General features: G+C 32.2%; 4 protein-coding genes across 4 annotated transcripts in view; 2 read left to right on the forward strand and 2 right to left on the reverse strand.

Annotated features, from left to right (window-relative positions):
* LOC106751258 (serine/threonine-protein kinase OSR1) overlaps nt 1–7,533 on the forward strand; it is a 15,726-nt gene extending 8,193 nt beyond the window's left edge. The window contains exons 7-11 of the mRNA XM_014632113.1: nt 2,427–2,662; nt 3,119–3,233; nt 3,519–3,790; nt 5,019–5,205; nt 6,184–7,533. Coding sequence (XP_014487599.1) covers nt 2,427–2,662; nt 3,119–3,233; nt 3,519–3,790; nt 5,019–5,205; nt 6,184–6,261 — 888 coding nt within the window. The 3' untranslated portion in view covers nt 6,262–7,533. The remainder of the gene's footprint in view (nt 1–2,426; nt 2,663–3,118; nt 3,234–3,518; nt 3,791–5,018; nt 5,206–6,183) is intronic.
* A 4,572-nt stretch (nt 7,534–12,105) lies between these two features.
* LOC106751259 (ribosome biogenesis protein BRX1 homolog) lies at nt 12,106–14,688 on the reverse strand. The gene is made up of 5 exons (XM_014632114.1): nt 14,327–14,688; nt 13,789–14,065; nt 13,356–13,711; nt 12,286–12,580; nt 12,106–12,134 (listed from the first exon to the last, which is right to left on the reverse strand). The coding sequence occupies exons 1-5, from the start codon at nt 14,432–14,434 to the stop codon at nt 12,106–12,108; spliced, it is 1,065 nt and encodes a 354-aa protein (XP_014487600.1). The 5' UTR covers nt 14,435–14,688.
* Nucleotides 14,689–15,409: 721 nt separating this feature from the next.
* LOC106751263 (ragulator complex protein LAMTOR2) lies at nt 15,410–16,734 on the forward strand. The gene is made up of 3 exons (XM_014632124.1): nt 15,410–15,667; nt 16,206–16,368; nt 16,446–16,734. The coding sequence occupies exons 1-3, from the start codon at nt 15,600–15,602 to the stop codon at nt 16,593–16,595; spliced, it is 381 nt and encodes a 126-aa protein (XP_014487610.1). The 5' UTR covers nt 15,410–15,599; the 3' UTR covers nt 16,596–16,734.
* Nucleotides 16,735–16,834: 100 nt separating this feature from the next.
* LOC106751262 (BTB/POZ domain-containing protein KCTD5) overlaps nt 16,835–20,687 on the reverse strand; it is a 6,404-nt gene continuing 2,551 nt past the window's right edge. The window contains exon 4 of the mRNA XM_014632122.1: nt 16,835–19,693. Coding sequence (XP_014487608.1) covers nt 19,664–19,693 — 30 coding nt within the window. The 3' untranslated portion in view covers nt 16,835–19,663. The remainder of the gene's footprint in view (nt 19,694–20,687) is intronic.

Raw genomic sequence — 20,687 nt, forward strand, 5'->3', positions numbered from 1 at the left:
CTTAACCATATTTGCAAAAAATTAAAATATATTTTTAATGAAAATAATATATTTTCAAATAAAATATGATTATAACAGCATATTTTGCGTTGTATTTTGCTGAAACGTAAAACGTTAAATGTAAATGTGATTTGTCTTCACAATCATTGCTGAATGTAACTATTTTTATGATGAAATTTCTTGTTGATACTGTACTGTTGATATCAGATATCAAACTTTTTAATGTTATTTTTATAACAAACTTTGCAAAATCGATTTATGGAATTGAACTTTTCAAAAGAACATTGAAAAAAAATGATCATCACGTTACGTGGGTCGCTTCCGCCTTATAACATGATAACTGCAACTTGATATTTTGACATCGATATATAATATAATTATACGACATATTTTATGATAAATTATATTTAATTAACGAAGAGAGAAACATATGAGAGTCGTTTGATGAGTCCTTAGAAAATATACGAGATGGTGATAAATCCAAAAATGATTGAAAAAATCTATGATATCATGTTAGAAAATTGCAGAGTGAAAATACGTGAGATTGTTGAGATTATAGAAATCGAACGAGTTTATATATTATAAATTTGGATATGAAAAAGCTATCTGCAAGGTGGATATATCCGCGTTTGTTCATAATTTCTATTTGATCAATTCTAATTGATCAAAAATGAAATTGAGTGAACATTTCAAAGCGTTGTTTGAAAAGTTCAAGTGTTATCCAAGATTTTTGCATCGTTTTGTAACTGTTGATGAAACGTGGATCCATTACTATACGAAATTTTGGTGTAAATACACCAGAGATAAAAGAATAATCAAAACAATGAACTTCTGATGAACGTGCGTCAAAGAAGGCAAGAATAGTTTCATCAGCTGAAAAGATAACTGTTTTGAGAGCAGGGCATATACGACTCACGAGGCAGCTAACATATTAAAAATAGAATAGTTAAATAAATAGTTAAATAATAGTTAAATAATCTTAAAAATGTATAATCAATACATAAAATAGCAAAAAATATGGAGAAATTAGACGTTACGATTATTTCTTTAGTAACGTGTATTAGTATGCTTTTATCGGTATAATTATATTTACAAACCTGACACACGGGCAGTCCCAGCAAAAAATATTATACGTTAAAGAACGGAAAGATTATTTTTCTATGTATTTTTAAACATTATGTAAGTTTGATTCATATTCTCTTGCTATAGTGTCAAAGCTGTATACCGTAAATCATATTTATAAAACATTTAATACGGGTTTGTCGAATTCGTGTTGTATCATAACCATTACCTTTCTAACGATATTGTCACAGACTAGTTACCTTAAGTTTACATTTTATGTTTACGGTTACGACAATTTGCGTGTAAAAGCCCTTATGTTTGTATATCACTATTTGTTTTACACACCTTTATAGTCACACCAAGAAAATCTCGTTCGAACCGCACACATTGTATACACACATATTTCTCATAAGCAACTTTATCCGCACGGAAATGTTTGAATTTTGTGAGATTATATGAATTGAAAAGAGAGAACTTTGCCTTTTAATTTTTTGTGCATAGACACGTCGCGGAATATAGTCTGAGAATTCTCCAAAAAGTCTGTCAGAAAGAAAATATTTTCCGATAACGTAACCGGCTGCTGCTCCTACATATAAGACTGCGATTGCAAATCACGTTTAGCGGATTTTGGCCAAGCATGTGAGACATTCATGAGCACGACTTCATGAGATTATACTGGTCAAAAAATTTCGCACCAAATTGTATTTTTTTTTAATTTTAATTTTTTTTCTATTTATGTTTATGTATTGAAATGGACAACGACAATAAGACAATTATTTAGCTATAGTTCAAGAAATATAAGCTGTACTTTAATTTTTATAAATAAATAATATAAGATAAAAACATAAAAATAAAACAATAGAACATATTTTTATTATAATTTATTTTTGTGTTTTATACTATTAGGAAAACTATAATTTCCTTTAAATGTTATATTATCAAGCATCTTTTGACAGTTTCGTAATAAAACCTGTTATAACGAAGAAACAGAAATAATCTCTATCTTCCTACAGGAAATTAAAATACATCTCATTTATAAATTCTCACAAGACTGCTATGCACATCATTTTAAAGTAAAAAATTAGCTTCAAAAAAGATGATTTCGAAGACATTCCCTTTTCTTTATACTATGAAAGTTTCAGATATCAGATTCTCTTTTGATTGTTGATTACTATATGATGAAAAATTAGAGTTGTATTGATTTTAAATTGTTACGTTTGTGATCAGCACCACAAAATTAACTGGAATTAACAGTTTAGATTCAAGATACAATTATTGCGTTGATCAGTGTTATTATTATTGGTAATCTTCCCGTCACGAGTATACTGTAAAATCAATTATGATATGCGTCTCTGTTTGTGCAGGACCATGGCTATGACTTCAAGGCCGATATATGGTCACTTGGCATCACGGCCATCGAGATGGCTAGCGGCACGGCTCCGTACCACAAGTATCCCCCGATGAAGGTCCTGATGTTGACGCTGCAGAATGATCCACCGACTCTGGACACCGCCGCAGACGATAAGGATCAATATAAGGCGTACGGGAAAACATTCCGGAAAATGATTGTCGACTGTTTACAAAAGGATCCTACTAAGAGGTAGTTTCTAATCGTATTCTCGTACTCCTACATTCTATTGAACGTTTACCAGAACAGTTATAGCAGTTAGAAGTAAGCGCGGAATTTTTATTGTAAGTTATATTTCGCTAGTCGGAAGCCGCTGATATAGAAGATTGTAGTATTCAGTGTATAGACTTTTAAAATCAAGTCAACAAAGGGTCAATGCGAGCGTAAATCGAGAAATATTTAGTAAACGCATTTAGTAACGCATTGGTCAATGCGTTAAATCAAACTAAAACGTATGTTTCGATCGATTTAAAAAATATCTGTCTTTAATTAGGTTCTGGAATTTAAAATGCTATTAAAGAAAGATATTTTTAAAATCACATAATAAAACAGAAAATAAAAATATCCAAGTGTCACAGTAACAAATATTTTAATATCGGAAGAACCGAACTCAAGATCATCATTAAGTAACGATTTATATTCTTTCAGACCGACAGCCACCGAACTGCTGAAGCATCCCTTTTTCAAAAAAGCCAAAGACAAGAAGTATCTGCAGCAAACACTAGTGGCGATAGGTCCTAGTTTAGAAACGCGTGTACAAAAGGTATACATTTATGTGCGTTTGCGTTGCGCATTACGAAATTCTGCGAGTTGAACTCGAAAAGAAATTAAATATATTAAAAATATTAAAATGAATTAAAATATATTAAAATATATTAAAATTAAATAATTAAAAAAAAATTAAAATTAAATTAAACTTAGAAAGTGTCCTGTGCCTGTAACATTTTCTCGATCGTCGTTTTAACTTGCAGAACGATCGTGATGGTAATTTTGTGTTGTTATTGTTAACATTGCTAGATGTTAAAAAAATCTCATTATTTCCTTGCAGGCATCGAAAAGACAACCTGGTACGTCAGGTCGCTTGCACCGGACGGTGACCGGAGAATGGGTCTGGTCGTCGGAAGAAGAAGACAGTGGCGCATCCAGCGGTGAGGAAGCCGCCAAAGAGGCGTTACCGGTCAATACCATCGAGAAAGCTAGTAGCGACGAAGAAGCTGGCGAGAACGAGGAGTACGAGGGTCAAATCAAATTAGCGCCGAGTCAACTCGTGATACAAGCTGCTGAACCAAATGTTCCTATCAATCTGGTACTCCGATTACGGTACGTGAAATCGTCATTATGAATCCGTTCGTTCAAGCCAAGTTCAGAATTATGACTCCGTTATTGAATATATTTTTAAAAACACACAAAAAACTCAATTTATTTTTGAAAACAAATCTGAGTCAGCTTTTTATCGTCCTATTCCAGCAAACATGATGTACTAATGATGTCAGAAATAAACGTTTCTGACGTCATTGAACTTTTCAGGGATACTGATACATACCGAATATCTCAAAAAAAGTGTCATTTAAAATAAATGCTAAATGGTAGAAAATATGAAGAAACATAACAAGATTTTTTCGTAGCATTTTTTATGTGGAATCTGGCAGTGTAAAAAAAGAAACTTTTTTCGAATTTTTTCAAGGTCATTTTAAAGCCATCTTTTTTTCACGAAATCATATAGTTTTTTTTTTTTAACACAAATCAATTCTTCCGTTCGTTTTGCATATAAAAACACTAGAGTAAAATTATCGAAAAGTGAATACTTCTCGAGATATTACTTTATATTCTGATATTTTTTAATACAAAAAATGTGAAATATCTCATAAAATATTCACTTTTCAATAATATTACCTTAACACTTTTCTACATAGTAATACGAGAAAAATCGATTATTGATCATTGCACATTGATGCATCGATACATTGTCAAAATGCGAATTTTTTTAAAGGTTTCTTTATAGGTTTGTTTATAATGATTGATTCCATCCATCATTTCACATCATATAAAAGTCTTAAAGTGGTATTATCGAAAAGTGAATACTTTATAGGATATTTTATACTTTATATTGAAAAATAGCAAAATGTGAAAGGAGATATCTTGAAATTCACTTTTCAATGATCTTATCTTATCTTAATATTTTTATACGTAGAATGAATAGAGGAATCCATTTATATTTAAAAAAAACTATATAATTTCATTTGAGAAAATGAAGTTAACCTTGAAATGATTGTGAAAAATTTCGAAAAATGATTTTTCTTTTACATTTTCTTTTCTGCTAGATTCCATGTAAGAAATACTACAAAAAAATTTTGTTAAAATCAAAGCAGTTTTTTCCGACTTTAATAAATTTGTGTCTGAAGAAGTTAAAACGTCATTATGTTTGGGATGGGATTATTTACTCCCTATATTTTATTCCCACAAAAAACTAACGATCGTTATATTTTAAATAGAGGTGAATAATTAACGCAATGTTTATGTGTTAAGAGGGTATGTTTGTTTTTTATAGAAACGAGAGACGGGAACTTAACGATATTAGGTTCGAATTCACTGTCGGAGTGGATTCCGCGCAAGGGATCGCGGCTGAGTTGGTCGCCGCAGGTTTAGTCGATGGTAAGGACGTTGTGGTAATAGCGGCGAATCTGAAAAAGTTGATAGAAAGTGCAGGACAACTGCGGACAGTGACATTTTCCTTGGTAAGTGTCATATCTCATGTTGTACATTTTATTGAATTTTACTAAACGCAAAATAAGTAAATTTATGCATAATATGTAAAATTTAACATCTAAAAGTTACTAACGAAGAGAACTCGTGAACAACTACGTGATTAAAGCGCTTGTAATATTTTTCTTTATTTCGGAAGTAATTATTGCGTTTTGAAATACAAATATTTAATATTTATTTTTGATTGAGTAAATTCTTTTTATTCACAAACATATTTGCCGATAGACTTAAGGGAGGTAGAAGAATTTGATTTTGTGAAAAGTCGATAAAATTTAACTCGTTACTACGGATATAAAAATTAATACCAAATTCTTTTATGTTGTTCATACTATGTATTAGTAATATATTTTAAAAAATGTACTGGAGAATTTAAAAATATTAATATGTAGAGCTACTACAGCCCGATCTATCCTGCTGTGTATATTGTGGTTTTGCAAGGATTATAAGTGATCCAATTGACATTTTTAATAGATAGAGATAAACAGCGCTACATTTCAAAAGCTTTTTCTTATAGATTGAACTAAAAGAAAAAAATATATTCTACGAAAATTAACAAAAAAAACAAAAATATTACAGAAATGAAATAATTTATATTACAATAGAATTTAAATAAACAACATTTTTTCAATAGTGCTGTGTTAAATTTGTAGAAAATTTAATTACTCTTTAATTTAAAAAAATATCTTGATATTTTTCTTCGTTTTTGAGTTACATCTACAAAATCACAATATACATCGCGAGATGCAGCGGTTTCATATGTTAATATTTCATAAATATATTTTTACTGTCAATATGCAATATAAATAGCTTACAAAAAGATATTCAATTCCTATATCTGTAGTAAGTAGTTCAGTTTTACCGACTTTCCACAAATTCCTTTTACTTTGTTTGACGTAATTGTACGATTTGAAATGTTATCAGCGGGTTTTAATATCATTTTCTTCTTACAGAATTCCGGTTATGCAGCAAACGAAATACCAGATGACAAGGCATTAATAGGATTTGCTCAGATCTCCCTCACCGATTAAGCAGCCCCGATTGCGTTCTGAAATCTCGCAGGACAATGTTCTTAATTGGCTCATTTGTCACGTAAAGATCGGGGAGTACCAAAAGCTAATGCGAATCGACTCGGTACTGTTTCTTTTTTTCCAAGATGTTAGGCAATAAGAAATCAGGAAGAAGGTTTGACACATACACATACTCACACAACATGCGCGGACGCTAGGCATATAATTCCACATACTTATACATGACACACTAGTAGGGACGCCAGAAAGGAGACTGCCACAAAAAAATTGTAGTGGAAGGGATAACGTACGTAAGGGATAACATATACGCTACTATTCGAAGCTAGCCGAAACATGCAGCGCAAACGTGTGCTACTTTCGGTTGTATATCTTTTCCACTACAATTTCTATGCGGTCAAGTCTCCTTTCCAACATCTCTGCATACGAGTGCAAAAGTCAGTTGACCTACGCTAACGTTCGCATATTAAATCTTAGCTTTTGTTACTTTCGTTTCTTTCGGATTTTAATGAGAGCGTTGATTACAGGGCGTAGATGTTCGAAATTCACGATTAATTGCAACATTTCAATAATAATGGACCGCTCAAGTGTGCGTGTCACGATAATAAGATCATCGACGATCGTGATGCATTTCGCGTTGAGATACCGGGGCAGATACATAAAAAAACATTATCATCCAATACTGGCTTAAGGGTATAAATTTACTCTGATTAATAATGGCTGTAGTTTTACATAACCGAATTGTATCATCACCATATTACACATCCAGTTTATGTAAATATTAGCATTCGCGAGCGTTTGTTAAGTTTTTCTCTTTTTTTTTTTTTTTTTTATGATACGTCGAATGGGACGAAAATAAACGTGTAGAACGCGTGACACTTTGCGCTAGCGAGCGAGCGCAAATATAAAGGATCGAGAGAAAGTTTGATAGTCTAACTTATTTGTCCGAAAATGTAAGCGGTTTCTCTCTCGAGTAACGAGATCTTAGTTAAATATATATATTAAAAAAATGAAGAAAGAAAACAATTTGAATGTGTGCTAAGCGCAGAGTCACTATATATTGTCTATGTATCATATATACAAATTATTTGCGTATATCTTATATATGCTTTATGCTGAAATGTGTGAAAAAAGAAACAGAGAATGTTGATGAAATATGAAAAATCTTTTGTACTTAATTAAATAGACTTATAATAGAGTGAATTAATATTTTCACAGTTTTTAGATGTAGAGAGAGGGAAAAGGAAGGGGGAGAGAAAGAAAGAAAGAGAGGGAGAAGAAGGGAGCGAGAGAGAGAGAGATGGTCGAGAAATTTTTATTTTGTGCATCTTGACATTTTTTAATTAAGTCATCTTTTTGTCAAACGCATCATAAAATGGATAAAGTTAGGATTACATGACGGTAATCTGAAGCAACCTGTACTTTACGATTTCGCGGACGAAGTGTTCACCATTTTTCATTCTTATATCTATCATAAATCGGAAGGAAATATATTCCTGCAACGTTATTGACGTTTGTTATGCCTTCGCTTATATCTAAAATAGGGCTTTACTGCAAAAAGAAAAAAAAGAAATCGAACGCAAGCATAAACTTTTTATAGTGGTTTCAGACAAGGTACTATAGCAATACACATTTTTTTAGGGAATTTTACGAGACGCATGATACTCTTGTTCCTCTAAATTTCTTTACGGACAAACCGGAGTTACACTTGAGATAAATTTGAGAAACGCAGGAGTCTACGAAGTGAGATTTTTCTAAAAGATTTACGTCGAATGGAAAAATTGCAATAGAAAGAAGAAGAAGAATTAAATTCTTAGTATTTCATAGCTTGCTGACACGAGCGCATGAATATTCTTGAACGAATGGCATGCGAATGGGCATACGTAATTTACGTTCGTTGCTTCGTGTTGGTTATTCAAACGATCAATATAATTCTGCATTTTATCGATTTTTACACACCTGCAAACCGCAGCGGCTACATTGCACAACGATATAAGTAGTAAAGAATTCTCGCATTCTCGCTTATTTTTGTTTTAATAACTTATCGCATCCGGCAGTTCAACGCGTACTATATATGTGTTATACTATGTTCCCATGAATTCTCGCTCTACACCATATCATTTAATAATTGCTATATTTCTTTAATGTTGGAAATTTGCACGCGCCCTTTTCGCATCTTCTTTGCCATATTGCGACAGTCATACATAGAAAACGCTAAACCCGCACGAGACCTGCGGAGCAAAATCAATTGTAGTTATGATCGAAATACAAATCTGTTGACACACATGATGGTTGTGTGTGTGTGTGTGTGTGTGTGTGTGTGTGTGTGTGTGTGTGTGTGTGTGTGTGTGTGTGTGTGTGTGTGTGTGTGTGTGTGTGTGTGTGTGCACAATCTATATATATCCACACACATACACACACACACACTTTATATATACACATATATACACACACACACACATATATGAGAGAACATATATATATATATATATATATATATGTATGTATGTATGACTAAGTATGTATATATATATACTTAGACATATCTCGAACTGCGTGGTTGTTAAATACTGAGATATGATACTGAGATACATACTTTCATGCTTAACAATTTTATGAATAAGCAAGAAGTGAATTAAGTGAAGTAATTATTGTTAAGTCGCAAAACGATAATAATTGCACGCTAGTTTTAATTTAAGTAAATTTTTACAAATAGCTGTGTATTCTCTCAATGGTACTACATGTGTGTGTGTGTGTGTGTGTGTGTGTGTGTGTGTGTGTGTGTGTGTGTCAGAATACATGCGAAGTGCATCGGAAGATTTCTGGTATGAAATGAAACAATTTTGTATTTATCGAAATCCTATTTGAATGATAATTTTTAAATGAAAGTTATTTAAAGTTGTCAAATTAACGATGGAATTCAAAATTGGCGAATTTTCTAAGCTGCATGCAACTCGAGAGCGAAACTACAAAATATCGCATGGATTATCTAGGCTATTTTTTTACTCCCGATTACTGCTAACCGAAAGTTGGCATAACAGAGAAAGTATGCGTTTTTTCTGAAATTGCATCGTTGTTACCAATATTTGCGAAAACCATATTATAAATCGCCGTCATATATTTTTCCATATATCATTAAATATTTTATTACGTAACTATGCATAATATTTGAATTGATCGTTATTTTGAATATAACTTATATGATAAAATATGATGAAAGAATTTCTTACCTCGATGCCATTGAAAGAACAGTGAAGAATAAAATAATATGTTTAAATGACGTTCAAAAACATTATTCATATTATTTATAACAAATATTAGGATGTACCGGAAATGCTTCAGCGCGCGCAGAAAAATTTCATCCGCAAAGCAAATATTTTGCATAGAAATGCAAAGCGTGCATCTCGAATATTTGCCTTAAATAATATTCTATTGTCCTTTCTCAAGGACATAAATGTTTTTAAAACGTTAATACGACACTACGACACTATACAATTGTTTATGTGTTGTTTATGTGTATTATTTTATTTCTCGTCATTTTTTCAGGCATCACAAAAGATTCTTTCGTACGAAGTTGTATTGAAAAAATAAATAAATTCAAATAAGCATAGTTGCATAATAAAATTTTTAATGAGATAAAAAACTGTTCACATCATTCACATATAGAGTTTATTTTCCATTACTGCATTGATTGCATTAGTTTATACTGTTTCTCTTTTTCTCTCTTGAAATTTAGTAAGAGAGAGAGGAAAAAAGAACTGGTGCAACTAACGCAGGCAGTGTAACAATAGAAAACAGACCCGTGATATCTAATGGTTCTGCTTTTCACTCGAGCGCAACCTAATATAAGGTCTGTTCGTTTTCGCTGCACCGCTGTGCAATAAGTTGAAGTGAGAAAACATACTTGTCTCGCTTCAACTTATTGCACTAGTTCAGCGGTGCAGCGAAAACAAACAGACCTATGGTCAGTTACCAAAAAGTTGCAACATTTTTTCGATAAGTTTATGAACGCATCCCGTGTTCAATAGGATAATTTGTTTTTTTTTTTTGTCATTCTCAGGAGATACAATTTCCTATTGGATATGAGATGCGTTGCGAAACTTATCAAGAAAAGTAAATTGTAACCTTTTTGTAACTGATTATACGCTAATTGACTAACTTTAACAAGCTCTCATTTAAAAATTACCGTTCGGTCTGGATTTTGACGAAAAGTTGTTTCGTTTGACCAGATATTCGCTGATATACTTGATATGTGGTTATTCTGGAATACTCTGTATATTATATATTCCATAGCACTCGCATAGAATCTTTGTGCATTGTGTCTCGCTAGCAAGTGGTTTCCAATCAGTTGAAGAACATAATTAACAATGTCGTCACTATGTGCCTTATCCGGAGATAACGCGTATTTGTAATGTCGAAATTTTCGTGTTTTCACCTTGGTAAAGTGAAAAAAATGCTGATCGATGATGATTTAGGATTCACAGAACGGAGAGACCTTCACGTTCGTAACGCGATCAAGGCGGTGCCAAAATTAAGTGTGCTATACGTAGCGATTAAAATATGTATACGAAGGAAACAATAATTTATTTGTATCAATATCAAACGTGTTGGCAACGAGAAACATTTGTACTTTATTCCATCGCACGTCACTATTGACAATCACGCGAAGAAGAGTTGCAGTAACAGAGTTGTAGATGAGTAATGATATTCAACACCGACGAGAATCGCTGAAAGTCGACAGTGAAATTGACTTTACAACTTCATCATTGAACAAACTTTTAAATTTTTATTATCTGTTGGATTTCAAATATTGAGCATTGTCTATTACGCAATATTGTGCTAACGAACGTTCGTCTGCTTTTTCGTTTAATCTTACCACTTGATAGTGAAGAAATTTACCTGCTTTACTTCACCAATCATTGAGTTATAATATTGGAAATAAAAGTAATACAAGGTAAACAAATTTAACTCAATAATAGACGGACTCCCTCACTCGCTCACTCAGTATTGCTTCCAGGAAACTTTGCGGATATCCCCCAACACCATTAAATGATAATATACGGACGAATATTTAAGAACATCAAAAGGATTCTTGATAATTAAAAGGATTATCGATTTATAACGAACAGAGTTCAACATCGATTTATCGATTGATCAGTATCTATCTTTAGGAACGCTTGAATTACCTATGTTGCAATTGGATATAGCCAACCACAGCACTGTGTGTCTAGAGACATTCCTAGAAAACCTTCTCTTGAAACAGCGACTTGTGATTAGACTGTGTCCAATAGCAATGTGGGCAATGGATACACATCCTCTATCTTTGAATAGAGTTCGTTCAATAGTGTTAGGGTGCATATTTTAAAGAACACCTACAGCATCGACGAGGTCCTCTATATTTTAAGAGATCCTATTTATTTAAAGAGAGAAGCGATTATAAACATAATGGTCTGTATTTTGAACTATATTTTATCGATAAAAGTATCTTAAATGTGGCTTCTTAGTAGAGATGGGCAAAATCATTAATGTTTAAAAAACATCTACGTTCGCTCCTTGAGGATGATATTACATCTAGAGAAAATGTTAGGAACTCTAAAAATCCTCTATCCGATAGTCAATCGGTATACCCGACAAACTCGTACGACGCATCCTCAATGAGCGAACATCGATGTTTGGAAAAATATTGATAATTTTGCTCATTCCTACTTCTCGGCCAATCAGTAAGTCTGTTCGTTTTCGCTGCACCACTGAACTAGTGCAATAAGTTGAAGCGAGACAAATATACGTTTTCTCACTTCAGCTAATTGCACTAGTTCAGCGGTGCAGCGAAAACGAACAGACCTAGTACTAGGTTTCTAATCTACTTTTAGAAGTACCTTTATCAATAAAAAAGAGGTCAGAATATGGGTTATGTCTATTATTTATTATATGAATTAAAATTTTAGCAGAAATTTTATAAAATGTATCTTTTCATCGCATATACATATTTTTATGACGATTTTACTTTCTTCTTTAAAACTACTTCCTTTTTCTTAATTGTTTTCTTTTTTACAACCGGTTTCTTTTTCACAACCGCTTTCTTCTTTTCAGTCACAGGTTTCTTCACCCGTTTTACTTTATCACTTGTAATTTCTTCATTTCCATTTAATGCTTCAAACTTTTCTTGCACTTCCAGTGCTTTCTTTAATAATTCGCCCTTAAATATTTCGTCTGTAGGATTAAGAGCATAAGATTGTTCAGGTTTACTTGCTTCTCGTGCCATTTTTTGCTCTATTCTGTTTATATATTTTCCAGCTGCTTTTTTTGTCAATGATTGCCGATACTAAAAGTTCATAAATTATAATTGTATATCATAAATTATAATAGGTACGATATTGAGAAAGAAAGAAAGAAAGAAAGAAAGAAAGAAAGAAAGAAAGAAAGAAAGAAAGAAAGAAAGAAAGAAAGAAAGAAAGAAAGAAAGAAAGAAAGAAAGAAAGAAAGAAAGAAAGAAAGAAAGAAAGAAAGAAAGAAAGAAAGAAAGAAAGAAAGAAAGAAAGAAAGAAAGAAAGAAAGAAAGAAAGAAAGAAAGAAAGAAAGAAAGAAAGAAAGAAAGAAAGAAAGAAAGAAAGAAAGAAAGAAAGAAAGAAAGAAAGAAAGAAAGAAAGAAAGAAAGAAAGAAAGAAAGAAAGAAAGAAAGAAAGAAAGAAAGAAAGAAAGAAAGAAAGAAAGAAAGAAAGAAAGAAAGAAAGAAAGAAAGAAAGAAAGAAAGAAAGAAAGAAAGAAAGAAAGAAAGAAAGAAAGAAAGAAAGAAAGAAAGAAAGAAAGAAAGAAAGAAAGAAAGAAAGAAAGAAAGAAAGAAAGAAAGAAAGAAAGAAAGAAAGAAAGAAAGAAAGAAAGAAAGAAAGAAAGAAAGAAAGAAAGAAAGAAAGAAAGAAAGAAAGAAAGAAAGAAAGAAAGAAAGAAAGAAAGAAAGAAAGAAAGAAAGAAAGAAAGAAAGAAAGAAAGAGAGAGAGAAAGAAAGAGAGAGAGAGAGAGAGAGAGAGAGAGAGAGAAAAGAAAAATAACTTGACTATAAATTTATTTTTGAGATATGAAATTAGATTCTTTTACAATACCTTGGCAGGAGAAACATAATTGGGATTATCCCACAGAATATCGCCATTGAAACTTTTGGCAAATATCTTAACTGGATTTAATACAAATCTTGGCCCAATTTCAGCTAACGCACCATCTTCAGTTAAAATTTGAAAATTCCGGAACCATATCCTGTGGTCTAGAATACTAAATATATACACATGATCATAGAATGGCTGGCTTTTAGGATGATGATATGGCACACCAAATATTTGAGTTAAAAGTTCCTTCAAAAGGCTGTAATGTGTATGTTTAATAAAAGATTCATCAAATGAGAGCAGTGGTCGAGATCCCTTCAAACAGTTTCCAGTCAACTTCAGTTCTCCCATTGTGTAAACTATAATATGTGTTAGATACAATTATTCTTCAATTCTGCTGTACAAATTTCAATGAAAATAGATGAAATATACATACTATTCTCCACAAGAAATTTTACACTTGGACCAGCAGATACATTAGCAATCCACATATAAAGATCTCGCTTAAGCCGACCTTCAAAAAGAATGGCTTTATTGCAATTTTTCATCTCGCACATTTCATTTACCACTTGTAGAGTCTTGGTGCGTTCCATTTTGCATTCGGGTCGATGATGTGGCATAAGTGTCTTCAAGTCTTCCATAAGATGCCGATGCCTGTGATTGATTCCTCGAGTAGCAAATATCAATACTCGATGCCTGTTGATCCATTTGGGCTATGCATAAATATACAGAAACATTACTTTTTGCTAAAATCTTGAAATGATATTTTGTAAGGTTAGGAAATCGATCGTATGTTTAACCCAAAATATATCTATTATATGTAATTACATATTTATTATATGTAATTAAATAATATTAATTTTTATATTCATATTATAAGTATCGAAAAATAAAACATTGTTAAATTTTATTAAATTCAAAAAGAAGGCCTTTTTCTTTCATATGTACTAAGCTCAATTAGTTGATTTATTTACCTTTGTAGTAACTAGTTCATCTGATATTTTCTTTGCGGGCACTACTTGTACATCATTGTTTTCCTGCTTTCGTTTTCTCTTTAATACGTTATATTGCTTTAACGTCATCGTTCTTTATGAATTAAATAACAACCGTGTATATAAGTGTGGTACACGTGTTCCCTCTCTCTTTTTCTTCTTCTCTTCGCTCAGTTACGGTTGCGGGCTGCTTAAGCCGGTATCAGTTTACGGATTGAGGATTGAAATTGAATTGAAATTTGACCAATCTGCGCAAAGTTCACTAAATTTCACTAAACTTCAGATCAGTTAACTTTGTATTGATTGGCCAAATTCAATTCAATCTCAATCCCCAACCTGTAGTCTGATAAGGGCTTTATGCGTAGTCTACAGCGAGCAGTAGGAGTATGTTTATGAGAAATAAAGTCAGCGGTACATGGTGGTTGCGTTCCGCGCTGGATCGCTTGCTAGATGGAAATGTAGCTGTGTTCTGATTGGTGCATTTCCGAAAATGGATGGAAATACATCAACCATAACACAGTGTTTCTCTTCAGTGAGCAATTCAAACGAAAACAAGCACCGTGTGCCGCCGGCTTTAGTGTTGGTTCACAATAGATATTTAACTAATAGATAATAGGTATTTTAAACTTAAGTCACAAGAAATTGACTAATCACAGTTATTCTCTTCACATCGACTGTGATTGGTCAATTTCTTAAGGCTTAAGTCTTAAAATACTTATTGTGAGCTGATATTATTGTAGACCGACACTAATAGTTCCTGCACACAGGACGCGGCAATGCTTGCCGCGCGGCGGAAGCTTACGCGGTAACCAATTAACATGCTGTTTTTTCATAAGAATTAAAAATTTATTGGCTACTACGGCGAATTTCCGTTGCTGCGTCCTATGCATAAGAGCCATAAAACGATCTTAAGCCAGCGGCACACGATGCTTGTTTTCATGCTGAATTGTTTGCTGGATGAAAATACTGCATTTTGATTGGTGTATTGTCATCCATTTTTGAAAATACATCAATCAGAACGCAGTATTGCTATCTAGCAAGCAATCCAGCACGAAAACAAGCATCGTGTGCCACTGGCTTAAGATTCGACTATGAATACCGGCCTAAATTAACGATAACAGCTTACATCGCACTCAAGGAAGACGAGATAGAAGTAAATTTTTACAGTAATACAGATTTGTGTATATGTAGAATAAATCAATAAATAGTGTTCGATTGACGAAATATTGAAAATTGGGAGCGACACAGCGAAAATATGTTGAAGCCGAAAGCTCTCACGCAGGTTCTCAGTCAAGCGAACACTGGAGGTGTGGAGAACACTCTGTAAGAATTCCGATAAAATATACGAAAAAATATACGAAATAGTATTTTTCCTAGGATATTTTGTGTATGAGTCATCTTATCATATCTAGCATTTCTTCTTGAAGTTTATAACACATCTAAGCATTGCTTTACACTATAAGGAGTGTCATATATTCTTTTGATTAACATGTTCCTTGCCGAAATAATTTTATATGACTTGTCCACTCTGCAACCGATAAAGTGGCCCATAGTGGCTCGCGTTATTTTCTTACGAACCAAATTTTATTTGTGAGATAATGTGCGTCTTGTAATTATCAAGGTATTTCATTAAAATGTTGCCAATATTTCACTACAATATTGCCATCTCATTATGATATTGTAAGTTTTATATGTGATTATATTTCATTTTAGAATCAAAATATTATTACCTGAATGGAAAATTCAACGTGACCCACCAATGGCACAGGACATGTTAATAATAATGTTGATAATAATTTCTATAATGTGGTGCTTGTAATTTGTAAAGATTAATATTGATCTAATACAATAAATATTACAGATTACTTAACAGAGATGGTGGATTATTAGCATACAGTGGCTATGGAGATAAGGATGCTAGAGTGACAGCTGCCATTACCAGTAACATTTGGACTGTTTATGAAAAAAATGGGAGAAATGCCTTTAAGGAAGATGAGTTACAGTTTGTTCTAATGGATTGCATGGTAATGATGTATATAATAATATATCCAATGAATTTTATTAGGCTAATAAGTAGGAATTTATTATACTTTGCTTATAGGAAGGAAAAGTTGTTATCACAGAAGTAGCCAACTTATTGTTATGTTTGTATGCAAAAGAAAATGTAGGATTTGGATTGTTGCGGGAAAAAGCACAGGCATTGGCTCAATATCTTGATCAACCCTTAAAGACAATAGCAAGTATGCCTTAAGGGAATCATACTTGATCTGTTTCAATATATCTTAACATTATATGTTTATTCTGTAATATTTATTTATCATTTAAGAACTTGTGATTTATACCAATACTGTATACATATGTATAAATATATTTTTATTAATTTTAAGATAGTATATGTGTGCATGCTTTTATCTTCGTGTACATATAGATATCTTAACATACAGATATCTTAAGTAAAAAGATGCAGAAATAGGTGAAAATAAAATGGAAGAGTTGCATGTAACTTTAATAATATAATAAATCTTTTATTCTTCATATAAGTTACAATTAATAAAAACAATTTGCATTTAATTTTATCTCACTTTATAAATCACACACTATAATCATAAAATTTATGTAAGCTTACCTATCAGTAACGTAGTGTTAATAGAGTCGCCATATGTGTAAATAACTATTATTATTATTATTTATTTAATGCATAAGTCATCTGGAAATTCAGTTTTTTTTTTATATAATTTATTTGGAATTTATATATGACTGCGTCGGCAAAAAATAATTAACAATATTACATGTTATGTATATTTTATTTTTCTTAATCATCGCTTATGGTAAATTGCACTACTATATAAGAATTATTGCAGAGAAATTTCTAAAAGTGTTTAATAACTTTTAATGTACACCAGAATCATTGCACTTTGCACCTTAAATTTCCGTGAAATAAATGTTAATAGATTTTGATTATTATACATTTGCGCGTACACATATAATGACATGAAAAAGTATGTATGTTTGGACACTGAGACTTTCTCACACCAGAGTATTCATACTAAGAATAGCATCGAAAATAATAATACATGTTGAAAACTGTGCCAGTCAAACGGTGAATTTATGTTGAATATTATCAAAAGCATCTGTGTACTTGCGTAATATATTTTACAGAACAGCGAATAATATCGAAAATAAAACTAATATATTATGAAAATAAAATACACATGTGAAACAATAAGGTACGCTATTTGCGATACTGCCATGTAGTACGATAATTTCTTTTTACATTGCTTATCTCTTGTATAATAATTTTTCTCCTATCCTTCGCGACATTCAGTCCTTGATGAGGTGTACACGCTACTTTGATCTTTAACGTCATGAATAACCGGTAAATTTATATCTATCATTTTAGAGATCTATCTATATGAAAGTACAAACTTTACGAGTAAAGTGGGGTGTGTCCGCCCCCGTTGTATGCAGTAAGTGATAATTAACATTAATAATATGCCGACTAAATTAATTATCGGATACATGTGTGAATTTGAGCTAGAAAATAATGTCTTACATTAGCCTAAACAACATTATATATAGTATGGGATTAACAATATTGGTCCTAAAGTTTCTAAAATTCTGCAGTGCCAAATGAGACCCATTTTGTCAGCCAATTAGTGGTATCGTCTTTTTTTCTACGCGCTCTCATTGTTCAAATATACGATGTCGAAACGGTAATAATATAACACAGCTACCGATGATATACACAATGATGTTGTATAAAAATGTAATCGACCATTTAGTACCCATTATAAATCGTTACTTTGTCAATGTCTGCAGAGGGAATTGCGTATATGTGAGACAATAATTTCGCGGTGTGTACAATACTAATGGCACATCTATAACAAGCCAATATTATGTAATGCTTTTCCACTTAACATCATTAAATATGAATATATTGTCTAGGACACTTTCTTAAAATAGGCCTTTGACAATTGATGTCCTACATCCGTCACAAATATTCGCGCGTGTTACTACGGATGTAGGGGATCATATTGCATTCGTGAATATCCTGTGTGACGAACGAAATAATTTGAATTTCTCTAATTACACGTCTTCTTCATCTCCTCATTGATTCGCGACAACGAAATCGCATTCTGTCTTTTTTTCAATTTTTTGTGTAGCATTGTGAAATATGAGACGAATATTTCGGAATCTCTTATACGTTATACATACATACATACATACATACATGTGTGTGTGTGTGTGTGTGCGTGTGCGCGCGCGCGCGCGCGCGCGAGCGTGTGTTTCTCATGCTGCTTAAAATTCTGTTCCGCAATGGCATTTTCGCGGATTTTTAAATTTCCGCATTTTCTACACGCATCTCAGATTTCTGTATTCCTAATAAATAGTGTAATAAAATTGCTTCGTTTAGAAAAAATCCATTTTTCGTATGAACAGTACATGTAAAAAGTCAGCTTTACATATTCATAGTTATCAGTTTATATATGTGTTGGGTTTTGGAAATTATCACGTTAGGTATACAAATATTATTTTGTTTTTTTTTCTTTATGTAGCGGCAGTGCGAAGGTAAGTAATTTAGACATCTTACGATAAGGACACGGATGGGAAAAAGAACTCTTTCTTTTTTCTTTTTTTTGTACAATTTGGTACAAAAGTGACGCATTCTACGTACTACCGAAGATAAAAGCTACCGTATATTGTAGAAATTTTTATGAAATCAATTGCCTCCACAAATGTCATTGTTCGTTAAGATATTTAATAAAGCTAAAACATAACTGCAGCCATTACGGAATAACGTTATTAGTAATATTTAACTCTCTCTCTCTCTCTCTCTCTCTTTCACGCACAGATTATAGCATTTCATCTGCTTTTAAAGCAGATAGATGTGCTTAATAGAAAAAGGAAGGTTTCTGACTTTATGCCTGTCGTATTATAGCGATTATATCTGTGTATAAACTGTACGAAATTATTAAACTATCCCTTTCCCGTTTTGAGATCAACATTCTTTTTCTTTTGTTCTTTCGGGCATTGTTATAATGAAGAGGAATAAATTAATAATAACGTGATACTTTCGGTTTTAAAGCTTCATGTACAATCTTGCTATGTAATAAATACATATCTATAAAATTTGTTTATTCTTTGCACAATAATGTCCCTATACGTAAACATTACGATAGAAATAGAGAGAATATAATGGAGAAGTATACGGGTTTTACAATAACGTTTTAAATGTAAAAACGAAAACAGTCTTCATCTTGTCGCAGCGCAGTTGATCAAACTAAAGGAGGCAAGGGAAAACAAGGACGGATCTAGACATTACATGCGTGAACCCTTCTGCTGCAAAACCTAGAATGTAATCCAATAAGTCTAAGCTTAATAGAAACGTATTAGTTGCTTCACTTACAATTATATATACTTAATTCTAGATACGGATTCGAAAAATAGGACGTTATACACGAGGTGTTTATTATATGAGAATTATTGTTCCGCCTCTGTTACATATTGTTGCGTCTCTTTTTCTCATGTGTATAAATTAATTGGATGAATGTATTGACACGCTAATCTAATTAGAGTTACTGCATATTCCCCAAAAGCCGATTATTAAAGAAAGCAAACCCATAATTAAGTAGATATTAGTAAATACTAATCGGGGATTAACATCTCTCGTATGAAGAAATTGTATAGGAGTCCCCGACTTCACTCTTTTGTTGCGCGAAAACATAATGTATGATGAATAATTCAGCATGCAACAATGATTCATGCAGGTCACAGGGCATAAAGTAACCAAACCAATAATAAAAGAAAAACTTCTTTATTCAACGAACGGCATGCGGTACAATAATATGGTACATACAACAAATGTCAGAGGCAGAACATGCTCATGCGAACAGGCCTCTGGGCTTCATAAACTATTAGGTGGTTTTCCAGGCTTTAATAATGAGTATGTGTGTAATGTATAAAGCGCACATGTATAGAACATACATTTATATATGTACACACACACATACACACAAACATACACACATGCGCCCGCGCGAAACAAAATGAGAATTTACAAAATCCACGATTTTTTCTTTCCAAATAAATATAATTTTCACTCATTTCCAGGACATGTAAAACCACCTAATAAAATCTGCTGTTGAACATTTTATGTCTACAAGAGAATTCTTTTCCTTTTGTGTTTTGTTTCCTTTTGAGAATAATTAAAATAATTCTAAGCAACTGTCAAAAATATTGTAGAAAAGAATGTACAGAGGATTATATTGCTGAATTTAGCATGACTGATAGGATATGAGGTAATCCAATCTCATAATAAAAAAAAAAAAACGTGTGTGTGTGT

This window comes from Dinoponera quadriceps, unplaced genomic scaffold (assembly GCF_001313825.1).
Source record: "Dinoponera quadriceps isolate SergipeBrazil2010 unplaced genomic scaffold, ASM131382v1 scaffold8200, whole genome shotgun sequence".
Taxonomy (NCBI): Eukaryota; Metazoa; Arthropoda; class Insecta; order Hymenoptera; family Formicidae; genus Dinoponera; species Dinoponera quadriceps.